The 26,821-nt window shown below is 42.1% G+C and overlaps 1 protein-coding gene across 1 annotated transcript in view; it reads right to left on the bottom strand.

Moving 5' to 3' along the window:
• Window positions 1-26,821, bottom strand: part of LOC113406793 (complement C4-like) — an 89,736-nt gene that overhangs the window by 37,639 nt on the left and 25,276 nt on the right. The window contains exons 16-23 of the mRNA XM_026653514.1: window positions 26,675-26,746; window positions 22,209-22,412; window positions 17,439-17,553; window positions 17,153-17,223; window positions 14,457-14,596; window positions 13,805-14,017; window positions 8,419-8,470; window positions 5,459-5,539 (exon numbers count right to left, since the gene is read on the bottom strand). Of these exons, the coding sequence (XP_026509299.1) occupies window positions 5,459-5,539; window positions 8,419-8,470; window positions 13,805-14,017; window positions 14,457-14,596; window positions 17,153-17,223; window positions 17,439-17,553; window positions 22,209-22,412; window positions 26,675-26,746 (948 nt within the window). The remainder of the gene's footprint in view (window positions 1-5,458; window positions 5,540-8,418; window positions 8,471-13,804; window positions 14,018-14,456; window positions 14,597-17,152; window positions 17,224-17,438; window positions 17,554-22,208; window positions 22,413-26,674; window positions 26,747-26,821) is intronic.

The following is a 26,821-nucleotide window of genomic DNA, read 5'->3' as shown; positions in this document are numbered from 1 at the left end:
TTGGGAGGGAAGGATGGAACTGGAGGCTGAAGGGTATGGGGCAGGAGAGGGAAAATTGGGACCAGGAGTTGGGGGTAAAGAGGAGACTGGGACTGGATGGGCAAGGAGACTAGGACTTGGAGATGGGGGCAGAGGAGATTATGACTGGTAAGACAAATAGACTGAGACTGGGAGACAGTTGTGGGGGACTGAGACTAGCTGGACAAGGAGATTGGGAGCCAGGAAGGGAAAAGGAGGGGGCACTCAGAGCCAGTGGATGAGGAAGGAGACTGTGGTTGGTCTAGGAGACTGGGGAAGAAGAATGAGACTGGCTGAGCAAGGAGATGAGGGAACCAGTGGGGCCAGGGGAAGAGGTGAAGGGGAGATAGGCTGGTCTGATGAAGAGCCAGGGTGAAGTAGGAGAACCAAGATTAGATGTGCAAAGAGAATGAAACAAGCAGCTGGGTGGGGTGGAAATGCTGGACACTGGAGAAGGAGCCCAAGGAGGGAGATTGGGACTGGAGCTTATGGGGATGGGGAATGAGGGTATGGGGTGACCAGATGCTAGGGGTGAAGACACAGATTGAGAAAGAAGCCAGGAGATGGGAACTGGGACTGGCTGGGCAAGGAGACTAGGGCTGGGATGAGAAGCCTGAGGAATGGAGAATGGAACTGACTAGGCATGGAGAACACGACTGGGACAAGGAACCAGGAGTGGGAAAGAGGTAGGACAGGAACATGTTGGAGGTTATTGGAAAGAAGGGGTCAAGCTGGGAGCAAATGGACAGAAGAGCCTGTGCCTACTAGGGAAAACTCCCCTCCAGAGCCTGTAATGGAACCCATGATTCCCAAGTCTCACCGTTCCTCCACTGTCAGCAGACATCAGTGAAACCCTCTGGCAAAGTGTGTTGCTTTTCCCCTCTAGTGCTGGTCCACATAGAGGATGACAACTTCTACTGCTATCAGTTACTTCGTTAGCTCAAGTGGCAGAGGTCTGTACAGTGGATCTAAAAATTCCAACCCTGCTGATGACCCATGTTGGTGTCAATATGATGCCACATGATGGAATTTCAGTTTTTTTTTTCTGTTTGCTTTTTTAAAAAAAACTAGGAAATTACACAAAAATTGACTACCCGTGCAATCTTAAATTGTCCCTCTCTCAGTATGCATTATGATCCAGTCTTTAATTATATGATCACATATCATTTTTTCCACAGAACCCCTGCCTCATTCAGTACACAGCATGGATTTTACTCTGGAGGTGAATCAGGGTTTTGTAGTGAAAGCAACTGTTTTCTGTAGAGAGATTTAGGTTAGATATTAGGAAAAACTTTCAAACTATAAGGATAGTTAAGCACTGGAATAGGTTATCTAGGGATGGTAGAATCCCTGTCATTGGGGGCTTTAAAGACCACAGTATTCTTGTCAGCAAGTTAAAGAAGTATCGGCTGGATGAACGGACTATAAGGTGGATAGAAAGCTCGCTAGATCATCGGGCTCAACAGGTCGTGATCAATGGCTCGATGTCTAGTTGGCAGCTGGTATCAAGCAGAGTCCCCCATGGGTCGGTCCTGGGGCGAGTTTTGTTCAATATCTTCATTAATGATCTAGAGGATGGCGTGGATTGCACCCTCAGCAACTTTGCAGATGACACTAAACTGGGAGGAGTGGTAGATTCGCTGGAGGGTAGGGATAGGATACAGAAGGACCTAGACAAATTAGAGGATTGGGCCAAAAGTAATCTGATGAGGTTCAACAAGGACAAGTGAAGAGTCCTGCACTTAGGTCGGAAGAATCCCATGCACTGTTACAGACTAGGGACCGAGTGGCTAGGCAGCAGTTCAGCAAAAAAGGACCTAGGGGTTATAGTGGACTTGAAGCTGGGATTGTTTAGTCTGCAGAAGAGAAGAATGAGGGGGGATTTGATAGCTGCTTTCAACTACCTGAAAGGAGGTTCCAAAGAGGATGGAGCTAGGCTGTTCTCAGTGGTAGCAGATGACAGAACAAGGAGTAATGGTCTCAAGTTGCAGTGGGGGAGGTTTAGGTTGGATATTAGGAAAAACTTTTTCACTAGGAGGGTGGTGAAGCACTGGAATGGGTTACCTAGGGAGGTGGTGGAATCTCCGTCCTTAGAGGTTTTTAAGGTCAGGTTTGACAAAGCCCTGGCTGGGATGATTTAGATGGGGATTGGTCCTGCTTTGAGCAGGGGGTTGGACTAGATGACCTCCTGAAGTCCCTTCCAACCCTGATATTCTATGATTCTAAGATTCTATGATTCTATGATAGACAAACATGTAGGGATGGTCTAGCTATCTTAATCCTGGCTTGGCACTGGGGATGGATTAGATGACCTCTTGAGGTCCCTCCCAGCCCTCCTTTCTATTTTTCTTCTCTTTTCATCTGGGTTAAAAACAAGCAGTTTTAGATATCTAAGTCTAGGTTGGCGAATTGATTGTTTCAGGAGAAGTGGAGAGGATGGCAGAGATATTATTGAGATATGATCATTTGATGAGGTGTTCCATAGTTTGAAATCTGTTTCCACAGTCACAAATAGAATTGTGTCTCCATCTCTCAGTCCCCATTTATGGAGAAAGTAGGCACATCTGCCATGTGATGTGTGCATGCAATTCAAAGTGGACCATATTTTCTATGGGAGTGAAAAGCCACTTATTTCTTCAACATGATGTTCGATTCGGTGTGTATTTGGGATGTTGGCATCCATCCACGTTCCACCCCAAGTTTTCAAGCTCTTGGGGTATCTCTACACTACAATAAAAGACCCACAGCTGGCCCAGGTCAGCTGAGTGAGGCTGCACGGCTATACAATTGCAGTGTAGACATTTGGGCTTGAGCTGAAGCCTGGGATCTGAGACCCCATCAGTGGGGAGGGTCCCTGAGCCCAGGCTCCAGCCTAAGCCCAAACGTCTACACTGAAACTTTATAGCCACACAGCCTGAGACCCGGGCAAGCTGCAGCTGCGCTGCGGGTCTTTTGTCGCTGTGTAGCTGTACCCTTGTATTCCAAGCCAAAAAGGTTTTCTGGATTTGAAACAGAATCTCAATATATTATTTAGGCCTTCATGTATTGGAAGATCCTTGTTCCCTTGAATATGATGGAACTTCCAAAGAATTCTCATGAAAAATTTAAGGTAGGTGTATATACGCCAGTTCAGGAAGCCAGGATCAACAAGAGGCGTTGATTTCACTGTGCCTGTAATAATCCACGTGAATGTGTTAAGCTGAGAATCCACAAATGATGTGTGGGAGCTATTTGTAGCCAATTAGTTTAATTAATCATTTCATAGAGTATTTATTGTTGTGGTTAAATATAATTAATTAATGTGTAATGGACAGGTTTAAGTATGATAGGATCATAGGAGTATAACTATTTATGAGAGAAAAATATGTATTAGGTATATAAGCAAGTAAGGTTGTAATACAAGGTCTACAGGCTGAGGCCTGTATGATTTCAGCTTAGCCATACTAGGCCTCAGGCCTAAGGAGGTTGACATAAGTAGGTAACCCTGGAATAACCCTGTACCAGTAAAGTTACAAGATAAAAGTAAAAAAAATGTTTAAGAAAATATGCCACAATATATCCGTCTAGACCAATGGTTCTCAACCAGGGGTACATGTACCCCCTTCGGGTACACAGAGGTCTTTTAGGGGGTACATCAACTCTTCTAGATATTTGCCTAGTTTTAAAACAGGGTACATAAAAAGCACTAGCCAAGTCAGTACAAACTAAAATTTCATACAGATAATGACTTGTTTATACTGCTCTATATGCTATACACTGAAATATAAGTACAATATTTATATTCCAATTGATTTATTTTATAATTATATGGTAAATGAAAAAGTAAACCATTTTTTAGTAATAGTGTGGCTGTGTCACTTTAGTATTTTTTGTCTGATTTTGTAAGCAAGTAATTTTTAAGTGAGGTGAAACTTGGAATCAGACTCCTTAAAAGGGCACAGTGGTCTAGACAGCAAGACACCCGATTGTAACCTCATGAGAAATTCTGCAGGAACTGCAGGTTACCATCCAGACTTGTCTGCATAGATGTTAATGAGAATAAGGGGAACTAAGGGCAGGACTACATTAAAACACTGCACCGGTGCAGCTGTGCTTCTGTAGCACATCAGTGAAAATGCTACTACACTAATGGGAGAGCTTCTCCCATCAGCACAGTTTATCCACCTCCATGAGAGGCAGTAGCTATGTTGAGAAGAGAAGCCCTTCCATCGACATAACGCTGTCTATGCTGGGAGTTAGGTCGCTATAACTGTGTTGCTCAGGGGTGTGGATTTTTCAAATCCCCGAGCTACATAGTTGTAATGATGTAAGTTTGTAATGTAGACTTGGTCTACCAAGATAACCTATGAAAAGTGGAGCACCCATAAGTCTATGGGGTGTGGAAGTGGAAATAAGAAAAAAGGGGTTGACAGCCTTATGCATATATATGAGCCTTAGTAGGCATAAGTGTAACTCAGGATAAAAGGTGTTGCTTGGTCTGTGTAGGTGGAGGGGAGAATAAATGCACGAGGAGATGCCAAGATGTCAACCATGGGTGGTGATGATGACAGTGATGAGGAGAATAATGACTGACACTCCAGGGTCCCCCAGCAGGAGATGTGAGTGAGACTGGTCATATAGGGCTAAACATTTTGCACTTTCTCTGTATCTGCTATTGTGTTTTAGTATTTGTGGGATTGTTTATCTGCTTAGAGAATTTGTTACTAAAAGAACTTGTAATACACTGGAATTGTTTCTCATGTGCTCCTAGGGTCTCCTAATAATAATAATATTCCTGATACTCTAGACCTCAGGAGACTGAATCTTTAACCAATGCAGTCTAAGAGATTAATCAATGATAAAAATACCCATCCATCAATAAGGCTATATGTGTGTCCAGACAGGTGCACAGTATTTTGTGGCAGAGAAGTCTACGTGCTAAGGGACAACCAAGTTATCAAATGTCCCAGATTGAACAGCAATGGAAATTCTGTGACTGACCAATGAAGATAAAAAAAATGCTGATTTGCTGCTCCTTAATTGAGCACTATACGTCTATGCACTGAATGAGGCAGGGCTCCCATGGAAAAAACAGTATGTGATCATGTAGTTAAAGACTGTTCATAATGCATATGATTCTGGTATTTCCTAACTTCTGAATGCTTGACTTTGCAACATTAATGTTCTTTTAACATATTTTTTTGTACATTTTACACACATAATATTAGATTATATATACACATTTGCTATGTAGAGAGTAGATGGAGAGGGAGATGGCTTAGATTTGGTTCTGCCTCTCACAGTGATTTGGGCCAAACCAATAGCAGAATATTTCCTGCTGAATGACAGGGGAACCCCAGGAAAGAATTGTGACTCATATGTACAGAGATCAGCTTATGAACCTGATCCACCAGTTCGCATATCATTTGTCATCATTATAATCTCTGGAGGCTATTTTTACCTTTCACGCTCATAAAGACATGGCTCTCAGACTCTGGTATCATATCAGAGGGTTTCTTCAGATCAAGAACAAGGCTTTTAACTAGAAAAGAAGATGTGCATGAGAACTGATTAAGTGTTATCCAATACAATTTAATTTAAAAACATATCCTTCATACCAATATCTCACAATGCATAGCAGTCAAAACAGAACTGTTACATTAGGAAGTTGTGAGAGTTGAGGTCAAGGGCAGACAAGAAGCAGCATGAAGAGCTGATAATAGTGGCCCTGATTCAGCAAGGTATTTAAGCATGTGCTTAACTTTAAGCACCTGAGTAATTGCAATGGAATTTCAATGTCACTACTTAGGTGCTTAAAGTGACATGCATGCTTAAGCACCTTGCTGAACAAGGGTCAGTAAGTGCTAACATGAGAAATTTGTTATAAGCTATGAAGAAATGATTTTGAACATCATTTTAAAAAGGGATCAGGGACGCAGAAAGATATGGATGAATTATTCTTGATAGTACGGTGTCAGCAAAGGGTTAACAGTTTCCTGGCTATGAAAGTCTTCCAGTGAAAGTCTCTCTCCACCAGAGTAGATTGCATCATGGAACTGGTTACCCAAATGCCCTGAGGGAAAGCTGCTTTAGTACGGAAATAAAAACCCCTCCAACCGCACACCCCTAGTTGTCACCTACCACCTCACACCGGAAACCATATGGGATCTCATTAAAAAATTACAACCAATACTTCATGGGAACCACATCCTAAAAGAAATCTTTCCGGAACCCCCTCTTCTGGCCTTCAAACAAACCCCCAACCTCTCCAAGCTCATCATCTGAAGCAAGCTCCCCACAGACCAGGACACACCAACTCAAAGCAGCACCAGACACAAAACCTATAGACATATCTCCATTGCTATGATAATCAATACCTTCCACAACACACCTTTCAAGATGCAGGGGTCCTACACATGCCTATCATGGCATCTGGTGTACCTCATCCAACGCCCTAAATGCTCCAATAACAGCCCCCAATAACAACCATGTAGGTGAAACAAGACAATCACTATGCTCTTGAATGAACTCACACAGAACATGATAAAAGACAAAAACACCATATCAACCATGGGTGAATACTTTTCACAAAACGATCACTCTGTAATAGACCTCTTCTCATCCTCAAAAGAAATCTGCACAACACCTTCAAAAGACAAACCTGGGAGCTTAAATTCATAATTTTGCTAGACACTAAAAATCATGGACTGAATAGCACCACTGGATTTATAGCCTGTTACAATAATGTATAACAGGGGTGACCAAACCTGCGGCTTGTGAGTCACATACAGCGCTTTTACAGTTAAAGTGTGGCTCGCGGAGCACCCCCCCCATTCTCCGCCTACCAGACTGGGAGAGAGACTCGGGGCTTCTGCCCAGCAGCAGGGTGGTGGGCCTTGGGGCTTCAGGCCCACGGGAGGTGCCTGCTGGGCCATGGGGCTTCTGCCCTGCAGGGAAGGGAGGGGGACTTGGGGCTGGAGCCCCGGCCGGCACGCCCGGCTCTCAAACCTCCGAAGATTATCATATGCAGCTCAGAGGGTCAGTACGTTTGACCATCCCGATCTATAACTCACTAACATTCCCCATGTCTCTCAATGGCTGTCAGACAGGATTTTACTGGAAACTTAGATTGTTTTTTTTTTACCACATTTCCATTTTGTTCACAAGAAACAACTTCATTGACAACTGGAGCTGTGTGTGGGGATAATCGATATTTTGGTTCATTGGCCAAACCAAAAAAAATCCCAAACCCTAAAATAATTCATTTCAGATCAAAATGGAAATTTTTCGGTTTTCTTGGCAAAACAAAAGATATATAGATTCAGGTCAAACGGACTGTTTTATTTAGATTTTAAACATTTTAACCACTTCTTTTTTTAATTAAAAGCAAGGAAACACCAGTCACAAAACTAGAAGAGGAGGTGGTGCACTCAACTGGGATGTGTGAGACCCAGGGTCAAGTCCCATTCTGCCTTATGCAGAGCAATGATTTGAACTTGGGTCTCACACCTCCCAGGTGTGTGCCCTAACCACTGGGCAACAGGGTACACTGGGATGGGTCTTTCTCAGTCTCTCCTGTTGAAGCCATTCCACTTTGTACAACATACGTAGTCATTGGAACAGGGATTTGAACTTGGGTCTCCCACATGCAAGCTCAAAAATTGTTTTTGGCTCAAACTATTCAGCAAATTTATGTTGAATTCTCAAATAGTTTCAACAGGCCCCAAACTGCATTTTTTGGTGAAGAAACTATTTGTCCTAAAACTATTTGCCCAGCTCTAGTGTCAACCAATTAAACTGAGAGCAGAACATTATCATAGCTTATCTAGAGGCCAACTTGTGCATGCTTTCCTCTGCAAGCAGTCAGCCCCATTTATGTTAATGAGACTATTCACTTAGCCAGAGGAACATGATTTGGCTGTCAATGTGGAGTGAAATTTTATCAATATTAATTTTTAGTACTTTGACACATTCACGTGTCAAATTATTTGTTTTCAGAGAAAGAGGAAATATTTTATGGAGGTAACTGTAGCTGCACGTTAGTCACTATCATTTTGGTAAATAAGGATTGGCAGTACAATTATTCTGAACATGGAACAACAAACATCAGTTGCCCAGGATAAAAATTTACTAAAAACATACAAGAAATATTTCAATCAAATATTTCAGCTTATTTCCTAGTGGCATGTAACACAGCATGAGGACAGGAATGTCACTTTAGATAAGGTTCTTACACTTACCTCTGAAGCATCTGGTGCTTGCCACTGTCAGAGATGGAATCCAGAAGTATACGGGCCTATGATTGCCATAGGCAGTTCCTATGATCCTACTAGCCCAGATGGTTGTAAAGCATTTTGAAATCAGATTATTAGACTAAAAATGGTGGAAATCTTAAAAAATAAAGCCCCTCTTGTAACTTACAATTATTATTAATGCAAATGGTCTCTTCTTCTGTCTGTAAAATGCCTTCAGTCTGCACAATAAAGAAAAAAAAATAGGTCAACCCCATTGCAAATGATTGCATCCTGAGGACTTAACTGCTAAAAACATATCATCTCTAACATAATATTGGACCAGTAGATGGCAGCAATAATTTCATTTGGAGAGAGATTTCTGATCAAATACAATAAAAGGTACTTAGAGTCAGCATTTCAAGTCCATAAATATACCAGCTGAATTGAGTACTGATTTTTACTAGTCTTTTTGTTAGAAAAAGCATCATTTCTTTCAGATGAAACATTTTACTAAAAACAAACAAGAAATGTGAAGCTTTGACATTTATTTTTAGCAAGTGAAACCTACATCTACAGTCCATAGGAGGGCTCAGTTTTACACACACACTATGCAAAGTGTCAATAAAGGAGCTATGTTTTCTTTTAATCAATTCTTTTTTAAAAAATAGTTAAAAGATGCTGACTGTGCAAAGCTCATACAAGTTACAGCTGAAACAACTAATAGCCTTGATTGGAGTGATATGAGGCAAACACCTGTTAGGGATGGTCTAGATCAGTGGTGGGCAACCTGCGGCCCATGGACTACAAGCAGCTCTTCAGGATAATCTGCTGGCGGGCCGCAAGACAGTTTGTTTACATTGACCGTCCGCAGGTTAGGCCACCTGCAGCTCCCAGTGGCTGCAGTTTGCCATTCCCGGCCAATGGGAGCTGCAGGGACGTGCTGGCCCCCACTTCCCACAGCTCCCATTGGCCGGAAACGGCGAACCATGGCCACTGGGAACTGCAGGCAGCCATGCCTGCGGACGGTCAATGTAAACAAACTGTCTTGCAGCCCGCCAGCGAATTACCCTGAATGGCCACTTGCAGCCCATGGGCCACAGGTTGCACACCACTGGTCTCGATAATACGTAGTCCTGCCATGAGTGCAGGGGACTGGACTAGATGACCTTTCGAGGTCCCTTCCAGTCCTATGATTCTAATGTCTCAGTATTCTTGATCTCACTACCTGGAATGTAGTCCCTGTTATCATGACATTGCAAAATTCCAGACTGTTTGTTAAATATGGAAGACCTTGTGCTGGGCATTATCACTATGAAGGATAGCCCACTGAGAAGGGTGCCAAGCTAGGATCTGGGGGGCACAGTTTCAGTTCCCTGCTCTGCCACAGACTTCCTGCATGGATACTAAAGCAATGGAGGCCATATAAGGCCAATAGTGCTTTTTCCAGCAAAGAGGCAGAAAGTTACCACAAATGACTGCTTTCCTTCCTGACTTCCCAGTGTCTCCCATCTTCTCTATGTCTTTTAGATGAAGCTTCTTGGGGTAGGAACTGACTTTATCTTTGTGTCTTGTACAGCAGCAATCATGTTATTAGCAAGTGAACATATAAATAAATACATAAATAAATAATAAAGGCTGCCTCCATTTTAATGGGGATGTGGCCAGTGGAAACTACAGGTTCCCAACACGCAGTGCTTTATCTTGATCCCTGAGGCTGCACCTGCTTATTAATGGTGAGTGCAGCCAGAATCAGTCCCATTATATGTAAATTAGGTGTGGCCTTGGGCTCCTGGCAGGTTGCCAAAGGGACCCTCTGTTGGGAAGCCCTGAGCTAGATTGACTTTTGAAAATGGCATCCCCTCCCACCTTTAGAGAAGAAAGCAGTGAGATTAAAGATTCATCCAAGGCAGCTTTCTTTTCAGGTATGCTCCTTAGCTGTACAACCATTAATGTTGGCTAGGAACAAATGCCAGGGCTACTAGGAGTTACCACCATCACAAACGTTGCATATAGGTGGGTGAACACCATGCAAATCTTCAGCCACAGGTTCACGGAGAAAAAAAAACCCTCCCAGCTGCACATGCAGTACTATATACAACCTAGGTGGAGGTTTGGGACTAGTTAGGCCCACACTGTTTTCCAACCAACTGTGATTGGCTGGTCTGCGAGGCCACTCCTTTGATGGTTGCCAAAGCAATTGGACTCCTCCTTTAAGAGCAGACAACCAATCATACTGGAGTAGTTCGAGCTACATCGGAGGTAGTGAACTCCTCTCTCCTTCAGGATAATTCAGTAGTGAGCTCTTTTTACCTACAATAGTCATAGAAATGTAGAACTACAAGAAACCTTTATAGGTCATCTAGTCCATTCCCCTGCACTGAGGCAGGACTATGTATTTCTAGATTATCCTGGACAGGTGTTTGTCTAGCCTGTTCTTAAAAGCCTCCAGTGACGGAGATTCTGCAATCTCTGTAGCTAATTTGTTCCAGTGTTCATAGCTGGGCCGCAGGTTGCCCACCACTGACCTAACTGTTCACCCTGACAGTTAGGAAGTTTTTCCTAATGGCTAACCTAAACCTCCCGTGCTGCAATTTAAGCCCAGAACTTCTTGCTAGTCCTCATGGCTTAAGGAGAACAATTTATCACTCTTCTCTTTATAACAGCCTTCTATATGCTTGAAGACTGTTATGTCACACCACAGTCTTCTCTTCTCCAGACTAAACAAACCCAGTTTTTTCAATCTTTCCTTGTAGATCATGTTTTCTAGACCTTTAATCATTTTTGTTGCTCTCCTCTGGACTTTCTCCAATTTGTCCACATCTTTCCTGAAGCATGGTGCCCAGAACTGGACACAATACTCCAGTGAGGCCTTATCATTGTTGAGTAGAACCAAAGAATTACTTCTCATGTCTTGCTTACAACATTCCTACTAATACACCCCAGAATGATGTTTGCTTTTTTTGCAACAGTGTTACACTATTGACTCATATTCCTCTGTATTCCTTCCTAGGCAATAATTTCCATTTTGTATTTGTACAATTGACTATTCCTTCCTAAGTGTAATACTTTGCATTTGTTCTTATTGAATTTCACCCTGTTCACTTCAGACCATTTCTCCAGTTTGTCAAGATCATTTTGAATTCTAATCCTGTCCTCCAAAGTGCTTGCAAGCCCTCCCAGCTTGGTGGTATCTGCAGACTTTATAAATGTACTCTTGCTGCCATTATCCTAATCATTTATGAAGATATATAATTTGGAAGGCCAAAAAAGAATTTGAAGAACAGCTAGGCAAAGACTCAAAAAGTAATAGCAAAAAAATGTTTAAGTACATCAGAAGCAGGATGCCTGCTAAACAACCAGTGGGGCCACTGGACGATCGAGATGCTAAGGGAGCACTCAAGGACGATAAGGCCATTGCGGAAAAACTAAATGAATTCTTTGCATCGGTCTTCATGGTTGAGGATGTGAGGGAGATTCCCAAACTTGAGCCATTCTTTTTAGGTGACAAATCTGAGGAACTGTCCCAGATGGAGGTGTCATTAGAGGAGGTTTTGGAACAAATTGATAAACTAAACAGTAATAAGTCACCAAGACCAGATGGTATTCACCCAAGAGTTCTGAAGGAATTCAAATGTGAAATTGCAGGACTACTAACTGTAGTCTGTAACCTATCATTTAAATCAGCTTCTGTACCAAATGACTGGAGGATAGCTAAAGTGATGCCAATTTTTAAAACGGGCTACAGAGGTGACCCCGGCAATTACAGGCTGGTAAACCTGACTTCAGTACCTCGCAAACTAGTTGAAACTATAGTAAAGAACAAAATTGTTAGACACATAGATTAACATAATTTGTTGGGGAATGTTTTTTGAAAAGGGAAATCATGCCTCACCAATCTACTAGAATTCTTTGAGGGGGGTCAACTAGCATGTGGATAAGGGGGATCCAGTGGATATAGTGTATTTAGATTTTCAGAAAGCCAAGGTCCCTCACCAAAGGCTCTTAAGCAAAGTAAGCAGTCATGGGATAAGAGGGAAGGTTCTCTCACGGATTGGTAACTGGTTACAAAATAGGAAACAAAGGGTAAGAATAAATGGTCAGTTTTCAGAATGGAGAGAGGTAAATAGTGGTGTCCCCCGGGGTCTGTACTGGGCCCAGTCCTATTCAACATATTCATAAATGATCTGGAAAAAGGGGTAAACAGTGAGGTGGCAAAATTTGCAGAAGATAAAAAATTACTCAAGATAGTTAAGTCCCAGGCAGACTGCAAAGAGCTATAAAAGGATCTCTCAAAACTGGGTGAGTGGGCAACAAAATGGTAGATGAAATTCAATGTTGATAAATGCAAAGTAATGCATATTGGAAAACATAATCCCAGCTATACATATAAAATGATGGGGTCTAAATTAGCTGTTAACATTGAAGAAAGAGATCTTGGAGTCACTGTGCATAGTTCTCTGAAAACATCCACTCAATGTGCAGCAACAGTCAAAAAAGCGAACAGAATGATGGGAATCATTAAGAAAGGGATAGAATGGATAATAAGACAGAAAATATCATTTTGCCTCTATATAAATCCCTGGTATGCCCACATCTTGAATACTGTGTGCAGATGTGGTCGCCCCATCTCAAAAAAGATATATTGGGATTGGAAAAGGTTCAGAAAAGGGCAACAAAAATGATTAGGGGTATGGAACGGCTGCAGTATGAGGAGAGATTAATAAGACTGGGACTTTTCAGCTTGGAAAAGAGACAACTACGAGAGGATATAATAGAGGTCTATAAAATCATGACTGGTGTGAAGAAAGTAAATAAGGAAGTGTTATTTACTCCTTCTCAGAACACAAGAACTAGGAGCCACCAAATGAAATTTATAGGCAGTAGGTTTAAAATAAACAAAAGGAAATATTTTTTTCACACAATGCACAGTCAACCTGTGGAATTCCTTGCCAGAGGATGTTGTGAAGGCCAAGACTATAACAGGGTTCAAAAAAGAACTACATAAGTTCATGGAGGATAGGTCCATCAATGGCTATTAGCCAGGATGGGCAGGGATGGTGTCCCTAGCCTCTGTTTGCCAGAAGCTGGGAATGGGCGACAGGGGATGGATCACTTGATGATTACCTGTTCTGTTCTTTCCCTCTGGGGCACTTGGCATTGGCCACTGTCAGACGACAGGATACTGGGCTAGATGGACTTTGGTCTGACCCAGTATGGCCGTTCTTATGTTCTTATGATATTGAATAGAACCAGACCAAGGACAGATCCCTGCAGGACCCAACTCAATATGCCCTTCCAGCTTCATTGTGAACCATTGATAACTACTCTGAGTATGCTTTTCCCACCAGTTGTGCACCCACCTTATAATAGGGAATTGTAGTCATAGGTCAATCCCAGAATGAAGTTTCTTCTCTGTGCTAAATGCATTCTAGTCACTACTTTCTAATGCTATTTTCTTCCTGAGAGTTCCATGCACACAATTATGTGTATATGTAATGAAACAGAGACAGACAGAAAGAGAGCTATTAAATTCCTGCTCCACAGCTGAGCTGATCAAATGCTGTTATACTTACCACAACTTTGAGTTTCTTCATAACACTATCGCTGTGCCCAGAAATTGGGTCAAAAGCAGTAATGGTAATTGGAATTTCCCCTACAGTGAGTGGAACTACTGAGAAATAGGCAGGCACTGCTGAGTTTCCCTTAACAGTTAGTTTCTGTTGCACGTCCTTTGTCGATGTCCCTGCACTGCACACCCCCTCCACAGTGGTCATCTTCACTGTAACCTATTGGAACAAGGAAATGCTTGTAATAATATTTATTACACCACTGCTCAAGTAAATAGATATCCAACAGATATAAACAATGAAGAGCAAACCTCAAATAGATCAGAGGTTCAGAGGAGCTAAGTGCCCATTGTGGCTACACAATGAATCATTACAGGAGGGATGTAAGGATACATTAGTGAATATTTGTTCATTGCTTTGAAAACATGCAATATAAACATTAATGTTATTTTCCATTAGTCCCTGAAGCGTGAGGGAGCAGGGGAAATACAACTGTCTTCCCTGTATCTAGCTCTACTCCTTTCTACAAAGCCCAAAGGACCTCAGCCAAGTATGGCCAACTCAGACAATGTAGCTGAAACTTGACAAAGGAAGTAAGGATTGGTGGTTGGGTGATTTATATAGCATACAGTTCAGCAATGTACTACAGTAACATTACCTTGAGCTCTTCAGAAAGGTAGTTGTAGACAACTGCTTTTACTTCTAGTTGCTCGTACCGTTTAACTGAATATGGTAACCTTATTGATACAAAAAAATCTTTGAAAACCTTAAAGGTCTTGGGGTCAGCTATGCAGAATCCTGGTGGAGGAGAAAACTGGAGTTCAGACCCAGCAAAACCACGGTATGTTAGCTTTTCAAAGTGCTGTTAGTTTAGGTACTCATTAAGATGTTGCATTTAAAAAAGAACAAATAGCTGTGCTCCTTTCTTGATGTTCAGAAACAAACATATGTCCAAATCTACCCTGCATCAAGCCCAGCATAGTGTTGGAAGTCCCGGGGAGGTCTAGGAGACAGATTCCTTCCCCAAGGCTGTAGTGCACCAGCAGATCAGCTCGAGAACCATGACTGCATGCCTGCTCTACATGACCTATGAGATGGAGATTGCACAGGCATGGATGCACCAAACTGACCCTTCCCCACTCCTGGCCTGGCTCCAGTCCCCATCCCAGAGCTTCATAAAGGGAGGCAGCTGTGAATTTGTGTTCTGTGTAGCATACAGAAGTGTAGTCTCCCCATGGACAACTACACTGGTTCTGCTGAGGGCGGGGCTCTCTACATGCACAAAGGGATGACAGAATTTACCCCACACAGTCAGGGCCGGCTCCGGGGTTTTGGCCGCCCCAAGCAGCCAAACAAAAACAAAACAAAAAAAAGCCGCAATCGCGATCTGCGGCGGCAATTCGGCGGGAGGTCCTTCGCTCCGAGCAGGAGTGAGGGACAGTCCGCCGAATTGCCGCCGAACAGCTGGACGTGCCGCCCCTCTCCGAAGTGGCCGCCCCAAGCACCTGCTTGGTAAGCTGGTGCCTGGAGCCGGCCCTGCACACAGTACTAAAATAAATAGCACAAAGTTTGTTGAACTTCTTTCCAAATAATCTCTTTTCTCTGAAAATATTAAACAGACCGTGAATTAGGTTCCTAGGAAATGCCTTTTCCATTACTTTTCTTGGGTAGTACTCCATAGTCGTGCTCCACTGCTGTAATCGTTACACCAATGGAGACTACTCGGGGGCTTTATATTTGGCACATGTTAAACCCCTTGATGAATCAAGGCCTAAATGACTACGGTCCTGATTCTGCAAAGGGACATTTCATGTGCAGAGCCCTGCTGAAATCAATGGGATTCTGCATGGGCTCAAAGGTCCGTGCAGGCAATCTTTTTGGGGTCTACAATAATGCGTTAGTTAAAAGGTATGTTAATTTGGAACAGCAGTGCTACCTAAACCCAGTGCTGGCATCCATGGGAGACTTATAAAAAGGCCTGAATTTGCTAAGCTTTTACAATAAATGCAAAAGAATGGTACTGAGTTTGGCTGTTTACAAACTAGGAACAAAAGTCTCTGTAGCTATATCTTATGGCAGCTTATGCCTGTGATTGTGCAAGCTAAAATACTGATAACGGTAATCACACTGTATGCTTCAGACCATAAGCTGACCGGCCGGGTCAGGAGGAAACTTTTACTCCTGCCTCCAACACTGAACAACTGGCTGGGTATATTGTGGATTTGTTCTGTGCTTTCTGAAGCCATGAAGTATGGGCTAGTGGTTGGTTCAGCAAATTTAGAAACAGGATACCCAACTGGATACACCAATGGTCTTGAATTTGATCTGGCATGGCAAATCCCATGTTCTTAAAATGCTTTGTGGAGAATTTGGGCTCAATACAGGAGTAACTGTATTGAGCCCAAATTTCCCTGCCATTGCTGGGGCCTCAGGCACTGGTGCACCACAGTCCTTCCTATTCTCTGCCTGTGGCACATAATAGTGTAATGACCTTTGGGCTGTAATACTTTGGTCTAATTTCTGTTGCTGAGTTGAGTGTGTGGGTGCTGTACTATACAGCAGATCAGACTAGATGATCTGGTGGCTCCTTCTGGCCTTAAACTCTGTGACTATGACTCTAATGGAGTGAAATTCTATGGTCTGTGTTATACAGGAGAGCACACTAGATGATCAAATGAATGATCCTTTCTGCATGTATGAGGCAATGGTGCCTAGTGGATGGAGCACAGGACTGGGACTCAGAAGATCTGGATTCTATTCCCATATCTGCCACTGGCCTGCTTGGTGATCATATGGAAGTCACTTCATCTTTCTGTATCTCAGTTTCCCCATCTTTAAAATGGATACAATGACACTGATCTCTTTTGTGAAGCATGTTGAGATCTACAGATGCAAAGTGCTAGGTATTATTATTCAAAACCAATGAATCTGTTAATGGTAATGTACCACATATTCAGTTAAAATCTTCTGAATAGGATTCCTTTGGAATTTTCTTTTTGCATCTGCTCCCCAGACTTACTTAATATGAACACAGGCATCACTAAATACAGTGAAAGATGCATAGGTTCAAAGTGCTAAGCATTTTATTTATCATTGTTATTTGCCATAACCCTCTGTCAAACTGGAAGCTAAAATTAAAAGGTTCTTAGATTTTCAAAGCCAGAAGGAACCATTATGATTGCTTAATCTGATCTCCTGCACAACACAGGCCATAAAATTCCACTCTGTACTTTCTGTATTGAGCCCATAACTTCTAGATGAGCTAGTGCACATCTTTAAGATGGTGTAGAGGTTGAGTCAATATTCATGCATCAGTACAGAGTGAACCAATAGTTTACCAATAGGGTTTTTTACCTTTTTGAGGTGATATACTTATTGCTTGAATTTCCCAAGTAGTTATAGAGTCAGGAATAGCATTTGTTATCCTAAAGGGACAAGAGATAAGGTATTAAGAAGAATGTATGAAATGAAAACAAGTTCATTCCTTAAATCTTGAAGACTGAAAAAAAAATATCAGTTGTGGAGGAGAGACACAGCAAGCAGGTCCAAATCCCTCTATAATAGATTCAACAGAACACTGACATTTATGGGTATTTTTACATACATGTAGGTGTATTCATCTGGTCAAATAATACAATACCTATGCTGTCCAGGGTTTTTAATTTCTACTGTCTCCCACCACCAGCTCTCAGGAAAGACACTGCGCAAGTTGATTGAAGTTTCATCAAACACGTCTTCTTCTGGAACGTCACCAACTGGAAAACAGAAATTGGGAGTCTTCCTTGAAACCTATGGCCGATAACCTTACACTGATTTGGAGAATCAGTTGTCAGAGAGACAAGACAAAAGGATTAATATGCTGACTAGCTGAATGAAAAGACTCTGCCTGGTTTTGATCTTGTAAAGTGCAAAAAATGCATAAAGACAACAGACAACGACTAAAGATTGACACTGAACAAAAGGTTAATTCTTCCTTCCAAACTGGGAAATTATATGCTGTCAACCGAAAAAATTCCCCCTTTAGTTACAAGAGGAGAAATTATTTCTTCATTACTACTGTGATAGATGGGGCATGAAAGGAGAGAACACCGGTGACAGAAATCATGCTTTGAATGGGATCAGTCATGACATACAGAATTGTTCAATGAAATTGGCTGCCTAAGGGGCAGAATGGAGACAAATGCAAAAAACTTCTCTGCTTGAATTTCATATAGTGTCAGCAGGCAGGAAGACTTTCAGAGTGCTTGGGTACATAGGGTGTGATCCAAAGTGCACTGAAATTCATTCAGAAATGATGATGATAATGATTGTTATTATTTATTTGCATGGCAGGAGTGTTTAGAGACCCCAGCTGAGATTGGGTCACCATTATGCTAGGCACTGTACAAATACACAGTGAGAGGCAGTTCCTGTCCCTGCTAATAATCAAAATAGTTTAAACATTGTGTGGGACGGGCAAGAGAGACCCAGAGAGGTGAAGTGAAATCCTTAAGGTCACAAGGCTGCTTAGTGTTCGAGCTGGGAACAGAAACCAGGGTCATACCCAGTAGACCACAGTGGGAATCCATCCACTGATGTCAGTGGGCTTTGGATCAGGCTTATAGTATACAACTCATGTAAAGAAATTAACTTTTCATTTTAAATTGCGGACAGTTCAGTGAAGACCTCTGCTCAGTACACAGCAGCAGTCAAAAAAGCAAACAAGATGTTAGGTTGCCTAAGGAATGGGATGATGAATAATGGGGAGACTATTACAATCCCTTTGTGTAAATCCATGGTGCAACCTCATCTGGAATACTGTGTAGAGGTCGCCAGATCTCAAAAAGGATATTGCAGAATTAGATGGTGGTCAGAGAAAGATAATGTGAATGGTTAGTGGAATGGGAAAATTCATATGGAGAAAGATTGAAAAGATTGGGACAGGGATTAAGAAAGAGATGAATAAAAGGGTCATGATAAAAGTATATAAAAAGTGAATGGTGCAGAGAAGGTGGATCAGGAGCTTCTGTTCGCCCTGTCTCATAACACATAAACAAGGTGACATTTTAAAGTGGGCAATTCAAAACAGAAAAAAGGAAATTTTTCACACAACCTGAAATTAGTCTGGGGAACTCACTGCCACAGGAAGTTAGTGAGACCAAAAACTGAACAAAACTCAAAAAGGAATTGGACATTTATACGGATATCAGGAATATCCAGATTTGTCATAATTCATGATAATCAAAATGTTGTGGAAGGGATATTAACCCTCATGCTCCAAGGCTTAAGCCAATGTGTATTAGACAACAGGAAGAGACCTAAGGAGGGGTGCAGATTACCCCACATCTGCATAGTGCAGGGTTCTTACACTTTCCTCTGAAGCATTTGGCACTGCCTCCGTCAGAGACAGGATACTGGACTAGATAGACCCTGGGTCTGACACAGTCTGGCAATTCCTGTGTTCTTATGTTACTGAAAATATTAACAAATGGTCACTATCATTAGTTTACAAATTGTTACTTGCTGAAAAAGCAGTAATGTAAACCTCACTATTAATACCGCTGCTCTTCTGAGTGAGCAAAGATGTGCTACCAAAGGTGTCCCCCCAAACCAGGGCCAGATTAACACCACTGGGACTATTTACAGATACAGTACTACTCAGTGAGAGTAAGGTAGGCAGAGTTTGACTTCAGTGGCCCTAATTCTCCATTGCTTTGCACCCTCTGTAGCCATAGACACGTGTGTAGAGAGGATACATGCAAAGTGTTACTGGGAGCATTTTACCCTTCCTTTGCACAGGTATAAGTGACTGTACAAGGTGCAGGGCACGGGGGACTCAGGCTCACAATACCTGCCCAGATGCACCTGCTCAACATGGCACAACAAATGAGGGCCAAAAACATATGGAGAATTTCTGGATTGCTTTGCTTGCTCTCACTGTTTGCATGTTTCACGAAGGCATGGGAGGTAGTATTTGTGGTATGGTGAATACATTTGGAGAAGGGACCTTGAAAATGTAAATGGGAGCATGCAGGAAGATATGGAGATGTCTGTGAGAGAAGGAGAAGAAAGGGCTGTGGAACTTTGTAAATTACACATAAATCACCAAAAAACAATGGTGGTTAAACATTTCAGGTGGGGGTTTCAAATGCTCCCATCATTGGACTAACTCTGCTCCCACTGAAACCCCCCCACTGACTTCAAGAGGAGCAGAGTTAAACCAATAATATGCACTTTCCAAAATCCCACCCTACTCAGCCATGACATATGTATGTGTGTGTGCATATAATGGAGAATTACATCAGATACATTGCCACTACTTTACACTCAGACAAACGTCATCCTTCATGCAGTGCATTATCTCTTTGATAAATGTAACCCAACATCTTATGGCCCAAAAACCTGAGCTCGACTTTTGGACAGAGCTAGATCTGTTCTTTTCACAATCTGAAGTGAACACAGATGTACCTCCTAGAAACCAAACTACAAGGGCAGCAGGTGCTCAGAATGTTGCAGTATTGGAGCGCTGGAGTCAACAGAAGTATCAGGTGCTCAGCACATTGCAGGACAGGATCTTCAAAGTCAGTGCTCAGTATCTTGCCGGACTGATCCTTAGCTGAATTATATTGGCAGTTCGGTGTCATTTCGGAACCCCACGCTTGGGAAATCAGCTGCACAAACTGCTACAGGTTTTATGAGATTAGCATGACTAAAGCCACAGGCATTGCAATGACATGTGTCCCCGTGAGTAACACTTACCTATGCGATTCTTCTCTACCTTGCAGCCCTAAAACAATTCTTTTTTCAGATTTCAGAGTAGCAGCCGTGTTAGTCTGTATCCGCAAAAAGAACAGGAGTACTTGTGGTACCTTAGAGACTAACAAATTTATTTGAGCATAAGCTTTCGTGGACTACAGCCCACTTCATCGGATGCATACAATGGAACATATAGTGAGGAGATATCTATACATACAGAGAACATGAAAAGGTGGGAGTTGCCCAACCAACTCCAATTCCATGGAAAAGAAGCCTTTGAGGAATTCCACCATGATTTCAACAATTTCCATCTCACCATCAACCTCAGCCTAGACCAATCCACACAAGCGGTCCATTTCCTTGACACTACTGTGCTAATAAGCGATGCTCACATAAACACCACCCCATACCGGAAACCTACTGACCGCTATATTTACCTACATGCCTCCAGCTTCCATCCAGGACACACCACATGATCCATTGTATACAGCCAAGCTCTAAGATACAACCGCATTTGTTCGAATCCCTCAGACAGAGACAAACACCTACAAGATCTTTATCAAGCATTCTTAAAACTACAATACTCACCTGCTGAAGTGAAAAAACAGATTGACAGAGCCAGAAGTGTACCCAGAAGTCACCTACTACAAGACAGGCCCAACAAAGAAAATAACAGAACGCCACTAGCCGTTACCTTCAGCCCCCAACTAAAACCTCTCCAGTGCATCATCAAAGATCTACAACCTATCCTAAGTGTGATCCCTCACTCTCACAGATCTTGGGAGACAGACCTGTCCTCGCTTACTGACAACCCCCCAACCTGAAGCAAATACTCACCAGCAACCACACACCACAGAACAAAAACACTAACCCAGGAACCTATCCTTGCAACAAAGCCCGACGCCAACTCTGTCCACATATCTATTCAAGTGACATCATCATAGGACCTAATCACATCAGCCACACCATCAGGGGCTCATTCACCTGCACATCTACCAATGTGATATATGCCATCATGTGCCAGCAATGTCCCTCTGCCATGTACATTGGCCAAACTGGACAGTCTCTACGCAAAAGAATAAATGGACACAAATCTGACATCAGGAATCATAACATTCAAAAACCAGTAGGAGAACACTTCAACCTCTCTGGCCATTCAGTAACAGATTTAAAGGTGGCAATTTTACAACAGAAAAGCTTCAAAAACAGACTCCAACGAGAAACTGCTGAACTTGAATTGATATGCAAACTAGATACAATCAACTTAGGCTTAAATAGAGACTGGGAATGGCTGAGCCATTACACACATTGAATCTATTTCCCCAAGTTAAGTATCCTCACAGCTTCTTGTCAAACTGTCTGAAATGGGCTATCTTGATTATCACTACAAAAGTTTTTTTTCTCCTGCTGACAACAGTTCATCTTAATTCATTAGCCTCTTAGAGTTGGTTGGGCAACTCCCACCTTTTCATATTCTCTGTATGTATATATAACTCCTCACTATATGTTCCATTCTATGCATCCAAAGAAGTGGTCTGTAGCCCATGAAAGCTTATGCTCAAATAAATTTGTTAGTCTCTAAGGTGCCACAAGTACTCCTGTTCTTTTTTCAGAGATGACTGTATACAATTCACTTTTTAAAAATGGTATGTTAATAAAAGGCAAAATTCCTTACTTCTTGCCAAGGCAGAAGCTAGTTTCTTCTCTTCCAGCTCCTTCCTGAGGCTCTGAGCCCTCTCACAACAGTACTGGAAAGCTTCTTTGCATTTTATTGAGCCAGTAACTCTAGTTAGCCTTTTGGCACAAGAAAACCTCATTGGATTTAATTTCATTCCATCATGACAGCACTTTCGTAGAGCAGGATCTTGGTATTTGCTAGCTGTAACAAAATTACAGTGACGTCAGTGTTGCAGAGACTTTGATAAATTTTGAGATATTCAATCATACTTATGTACTTCACCTATGTCATTATTATTATTTTTCACTATTATTACAGTAGCCATAGGAACCCTTATCATGAATCGGGGCCCCACCCGGCTAGGCATTGTACTAAAACTGAACGAGAAGAAGGTCCTTTCCTCTGAAGTGTTTACAATCTTATCTTTCCTTCAAGTTCAGACCATGAAGTCACTGGGGGCAGGATCAGCTGACTGAAATTGAAGTGAATGAGAGCAGAATTGGACTCTTATTTAGGACACATTTTTCAAATGCTTGTTTTCTTACACAGAAAAATTTAAGATTGTGAGTTTCAGTTATCAGGTTTATTCTCCTCTGCATGGATTATGTTCCTTTATTTCTGCTTCTGCCAGAACAAACAACAGAATGGTTTAATAAACTAAACATATACTTTGAAATCCTCACCTGTAATCTGCCTACTAGCCCATTTCCACTGAGAATGCTTCCAACATGCTTAGTCTTTGAATAGCTTTTCAATGACCATCATTAAAAACAAAAGAACCTGCCACAAAAACATTTCTTCCCATTTCCCTCTCATTCAGGCTCAGATAAAAGTAAAGAGTGAAAACTACACTCATCATCTTCCGTCCCGATCCAGTGACAATGGTAAGTTCTAATATCTCATAACGGTGGAGTGCTAGAAATGAATGCTCCATCCCTTTTGGAGAGCTGAGAAGCCACACTCTCTTAGAGTATAAGGTATTGTTCCCCAAAGCGTAGAATCCAGTCCCAGAGAGGATTGTAGAGAAGATCCAACAATGTCATGAAAAATTCTACCAAAAATGTAATTGAAACATGACTATAAGAGTTTGCAGTGGGAAAAAAAAAGAAATGTAATACATTTGTAATTAGAGACACATTATAAGTCTTGTCATGATTGGCATGCTTCCTTTAAGGCCATCATATTACTGCAACCTTAATCTAGACTAATGCTCAGTGTAGTCTTGAGCAGAACGTGAGTGCAGTATGCCAACAGAGCTGCTGCAAATAAAACACCTGTACCGGCACTGTTATTTATGATGTACCATAGGAAGTGCAAGTGCTCATGCCCATGCACACAGACCATGATAAAACATACCACTGAGCTGGAACAGTGCATCTGCTGTTAACACAAAGGCCCAATGAGCCTAACATGATCATGTTGCCTATGTCATTCCATTTTTACTAGAGATCACGTCTAGCCAAAGGGTTGTCAGTCAGGAAAGGACCCTGCCTTGTTGAAAAGTTTTGTGAATGAGACAATGGCAAGTGAGGTGTTCCCAGGACAGTTCATAAAATTAACAGAAAACACGAGGATGCAACAATTGGTTTTACATTGACTGATTTGATATCACAGTGTGTGGTGTGATATGAAATGCTAGCAGCTGAGGCTAAGAAGCCTTCAAAATGACTGTCACTGAAAGATGAACCTGAGGGTTTTTTCCTGAGAAAACTCAAAGCCTTGAACAACCAGCAAGACTTGACTATTCAAACTGGCTATGACAAGACTCATGCCCTTCAGGCATCTTATCTTGATCACACAATACTATAAGGATTATACTATTGTAGAAAATCTTATACTTCCCTGCCCAATGAATATGGGTTCAAAAATTATATGGCCTGACTCTGAAAAAGATTTGGGGGCTGTGGTTGATAATCAGCTGAACATGAGTTCCCAGCATGATGCTGTGGCCAAAAGGGCTAATGCAATCCTAGGATGAATAAACGGGGGAATCTCAAGCAGGAGGAGAGAGGTTATTTTACCTCTGTATTGATCACTGGTGTGACTGCAGCTGGAATACTGTCTCCAGATCTGGAGCCCACAGTTCAAGAAGGATGTGGATAACTTGGAGAGGGTTCAGAGAAGAGCCACAAAAATGATGAAGGGATTAGAAAACATGCTTTACAGTGATAGACTCAAAGAGCTCAGTCTATTTAGCTTAACAAAGAGAAGCCTCAGGGGTGACTTGATTACAAGCTATAAGCGTCAACGGGGGAACAAATATTTAACAATGAGCGCTTCAATCTAGCAGAGAAAGATATAACAGGATCCAATGGCTGGAAGTTGAAGCTAGACAAATTCAGACTGGTAATAAGACATATAGTTTTGATAGTAAGGGTAATTAACCATTGGAACAATTTACCAAGGGTTGTGATGGATTCTCCATCACTGGCAATCTTTATATCGAGATTGGATGTTTTCTAAAAGATCTGCTCTAGGAATTATTTTGTGCTATGCAGGAAGCCTGACTAGATGGTCTCTTCTGGCCTTGGAATCTATGAATCAGCCACCAAACTGAAAAGAGGCCCTGTAAAATGAGACTATTCAATACTGTATCAGTGATGTGGCTGAGAATGTATGAGAACAGTTGCTTTCAAAAGACAGGAAAAGGGCCTATTTAACAATTCAATGTAATGAGTCAACTGGTATCTCTGGTACTGGATGGCTTCTAGTGCTTGTGAGGTATGTTTCTAATGTTGCTATTGAAGAAGGCTTGCTCCTCTACAAAGCAGTGCCACGAAAATGCTTATCTGAGACATTTCAGAAGCAGTCAAAGACTCCCACATTCAGTGAGAGCGGTGTATCTCACTGATGCATCTCAACCTGCATATATGGTACCAGGGCAAAGACAAGTAAGAACAGTGGTGTGGTCACTCAGATCTAACATATTGCACCTCATGTCTCATGGGTTCACAGTTTCAGGCTAACTCAACTGTTTTTACTGAGAGCAGACCTTTTCCTGAATGAAATTGAGCTCCCTTGGCGGACGCCTTCAATAATTCAGGAGGGGTCATGCGTAGCTTATGCTGCTGACATTTGGGGGCACCTAAAGGAGCTGAACTTTTCTCTATCGTAGTGGGATATGAATGCTCAGTACCTGAAAAACAGGGCAGAACTTATTCATAAGAAGACTTAGAAACTGGTCTTCCCAAGCGCAAAGAGGAAACTTGGAGAAGCTTTCTTTCACCTCAAACTTTAAAGGGAACAGATGCCAGATGGGAGCCATCAGGAATTCAACTGTCAGCGTCTCAGAGAACTTCAGATCCAGCAGCAGGACTATTTTTCTGATGATCCACCAACAGGAAAGAGGTGGACCACCAGTCCTTTTAGCTAAGATGTTGACTGACTGGGCTGTTGGAAGGCAAGTTGACAGACATCCCTTGCGTCAGCACTTTGGAACTGGCTTTCTCTAGCCAGAAGAACAGAAGATTTTGGGTGTCTCTGAAAGAGGAATACTCAGCTTTTGATGGATCAGTTTTGACAGTTCCCATCTCATTTTCATTCTCTCATCTCTGTAAATCAGGTTTCTCTCTAACGGTGAAGATATAAATGAAGTATCATGATTGCATAGAGATAAAAAGAATTAAGATTGTAATCCCCAATTCAGCATTATGTGGAACATCATTAATCAGTCAGACAGGTTCTTCCAGCATGTTGATCTATAAAACTTTAGACAGCCTTAAAATCACTGTTAAAAACTACATAGTTAGTTGTTATGTCTAGTATGATTATGGCTCAAAATTTCACCTGCCCATGCTGAGGGTTAGAGGTCTTGCGGGGAGTGAGTCATGACCCTATTCTTATTCTTGGAATGGATAGGCAGTTCCAGAAAGTTAGGAAAACCCTTGGATAAAGCATTTGTTTCTTATAGTGACAGGTCATAAGATATCAGACCTTCATGTGACAGACTTATAGGAAAATTATTTTTGAAAATGCTTTCTTCAGATCATATATATTTAGATCACTAACACTTCTGTCATTTGGAGCACACTGTGCCGAAGGCAACCTGGCTTTGAAGCAGAAGGGAAGGAAAAGTGGTATTAATAAAACATTTTCTAACCATAAAATCATTTCTAAAATGGCTTTCCTCTGAAATCTATGGCACACACAGAACATAAACATAATGGGTGATACAGTGGAATGGCATACAATTAGCATTGCATGTCCTCTAAAAGAGTATAAATAGATTTAGCCTGATTACACCCTGTAACATAGCAGAGTTTAGCACCTGTCCCTATAACTGAGACCTCTCCCATTCCCACAGGCAAGCTCCAGCTCCTGCCGCCCCCCCCCCCAATCCCCCCGAGCCGCCATCCTTCCCCTTCCCTCCATCCACTCCTGAGGCTCTGGTCCCTAGCTCTCCAGTCCTCTCCGCCCTGCCCCAGCAGCCTCTGGCTCTTGCCCCTGAAGATTAATGGCCATACCAATTCCTGAAATTTGCTTGTGAAAATCCAATGATCTTTTCTGTCTTCTGGTAGCAGTGGAACACTTATAGCCTAGGAAAACAGAGCAAGAGAGTCTGGTTAAAATAATACCTGAGGCTGCTCTAAGTTGCTCCTCAGCACCAGCCT

Source organism: Terrapene carolina, unplaced genomic scaffold, assembly GCF_002925995.2.
Source record: "Terrapene carolina triunguis isolate 2854851 unplaced genomic scaffold, T_m_triunguis-2.0 Scaffold139, whole genome shotgun sequence".
NCBI classification, from domain to species: domain Eukaryota; kingdom Metazoa; phylum Chordata; order Testudines; family Emydidae; genus Terrapene; species Terrapene triunguis.
This window is presented reverse-complemented; position numbering and strand designations above follow the sequence as displayed.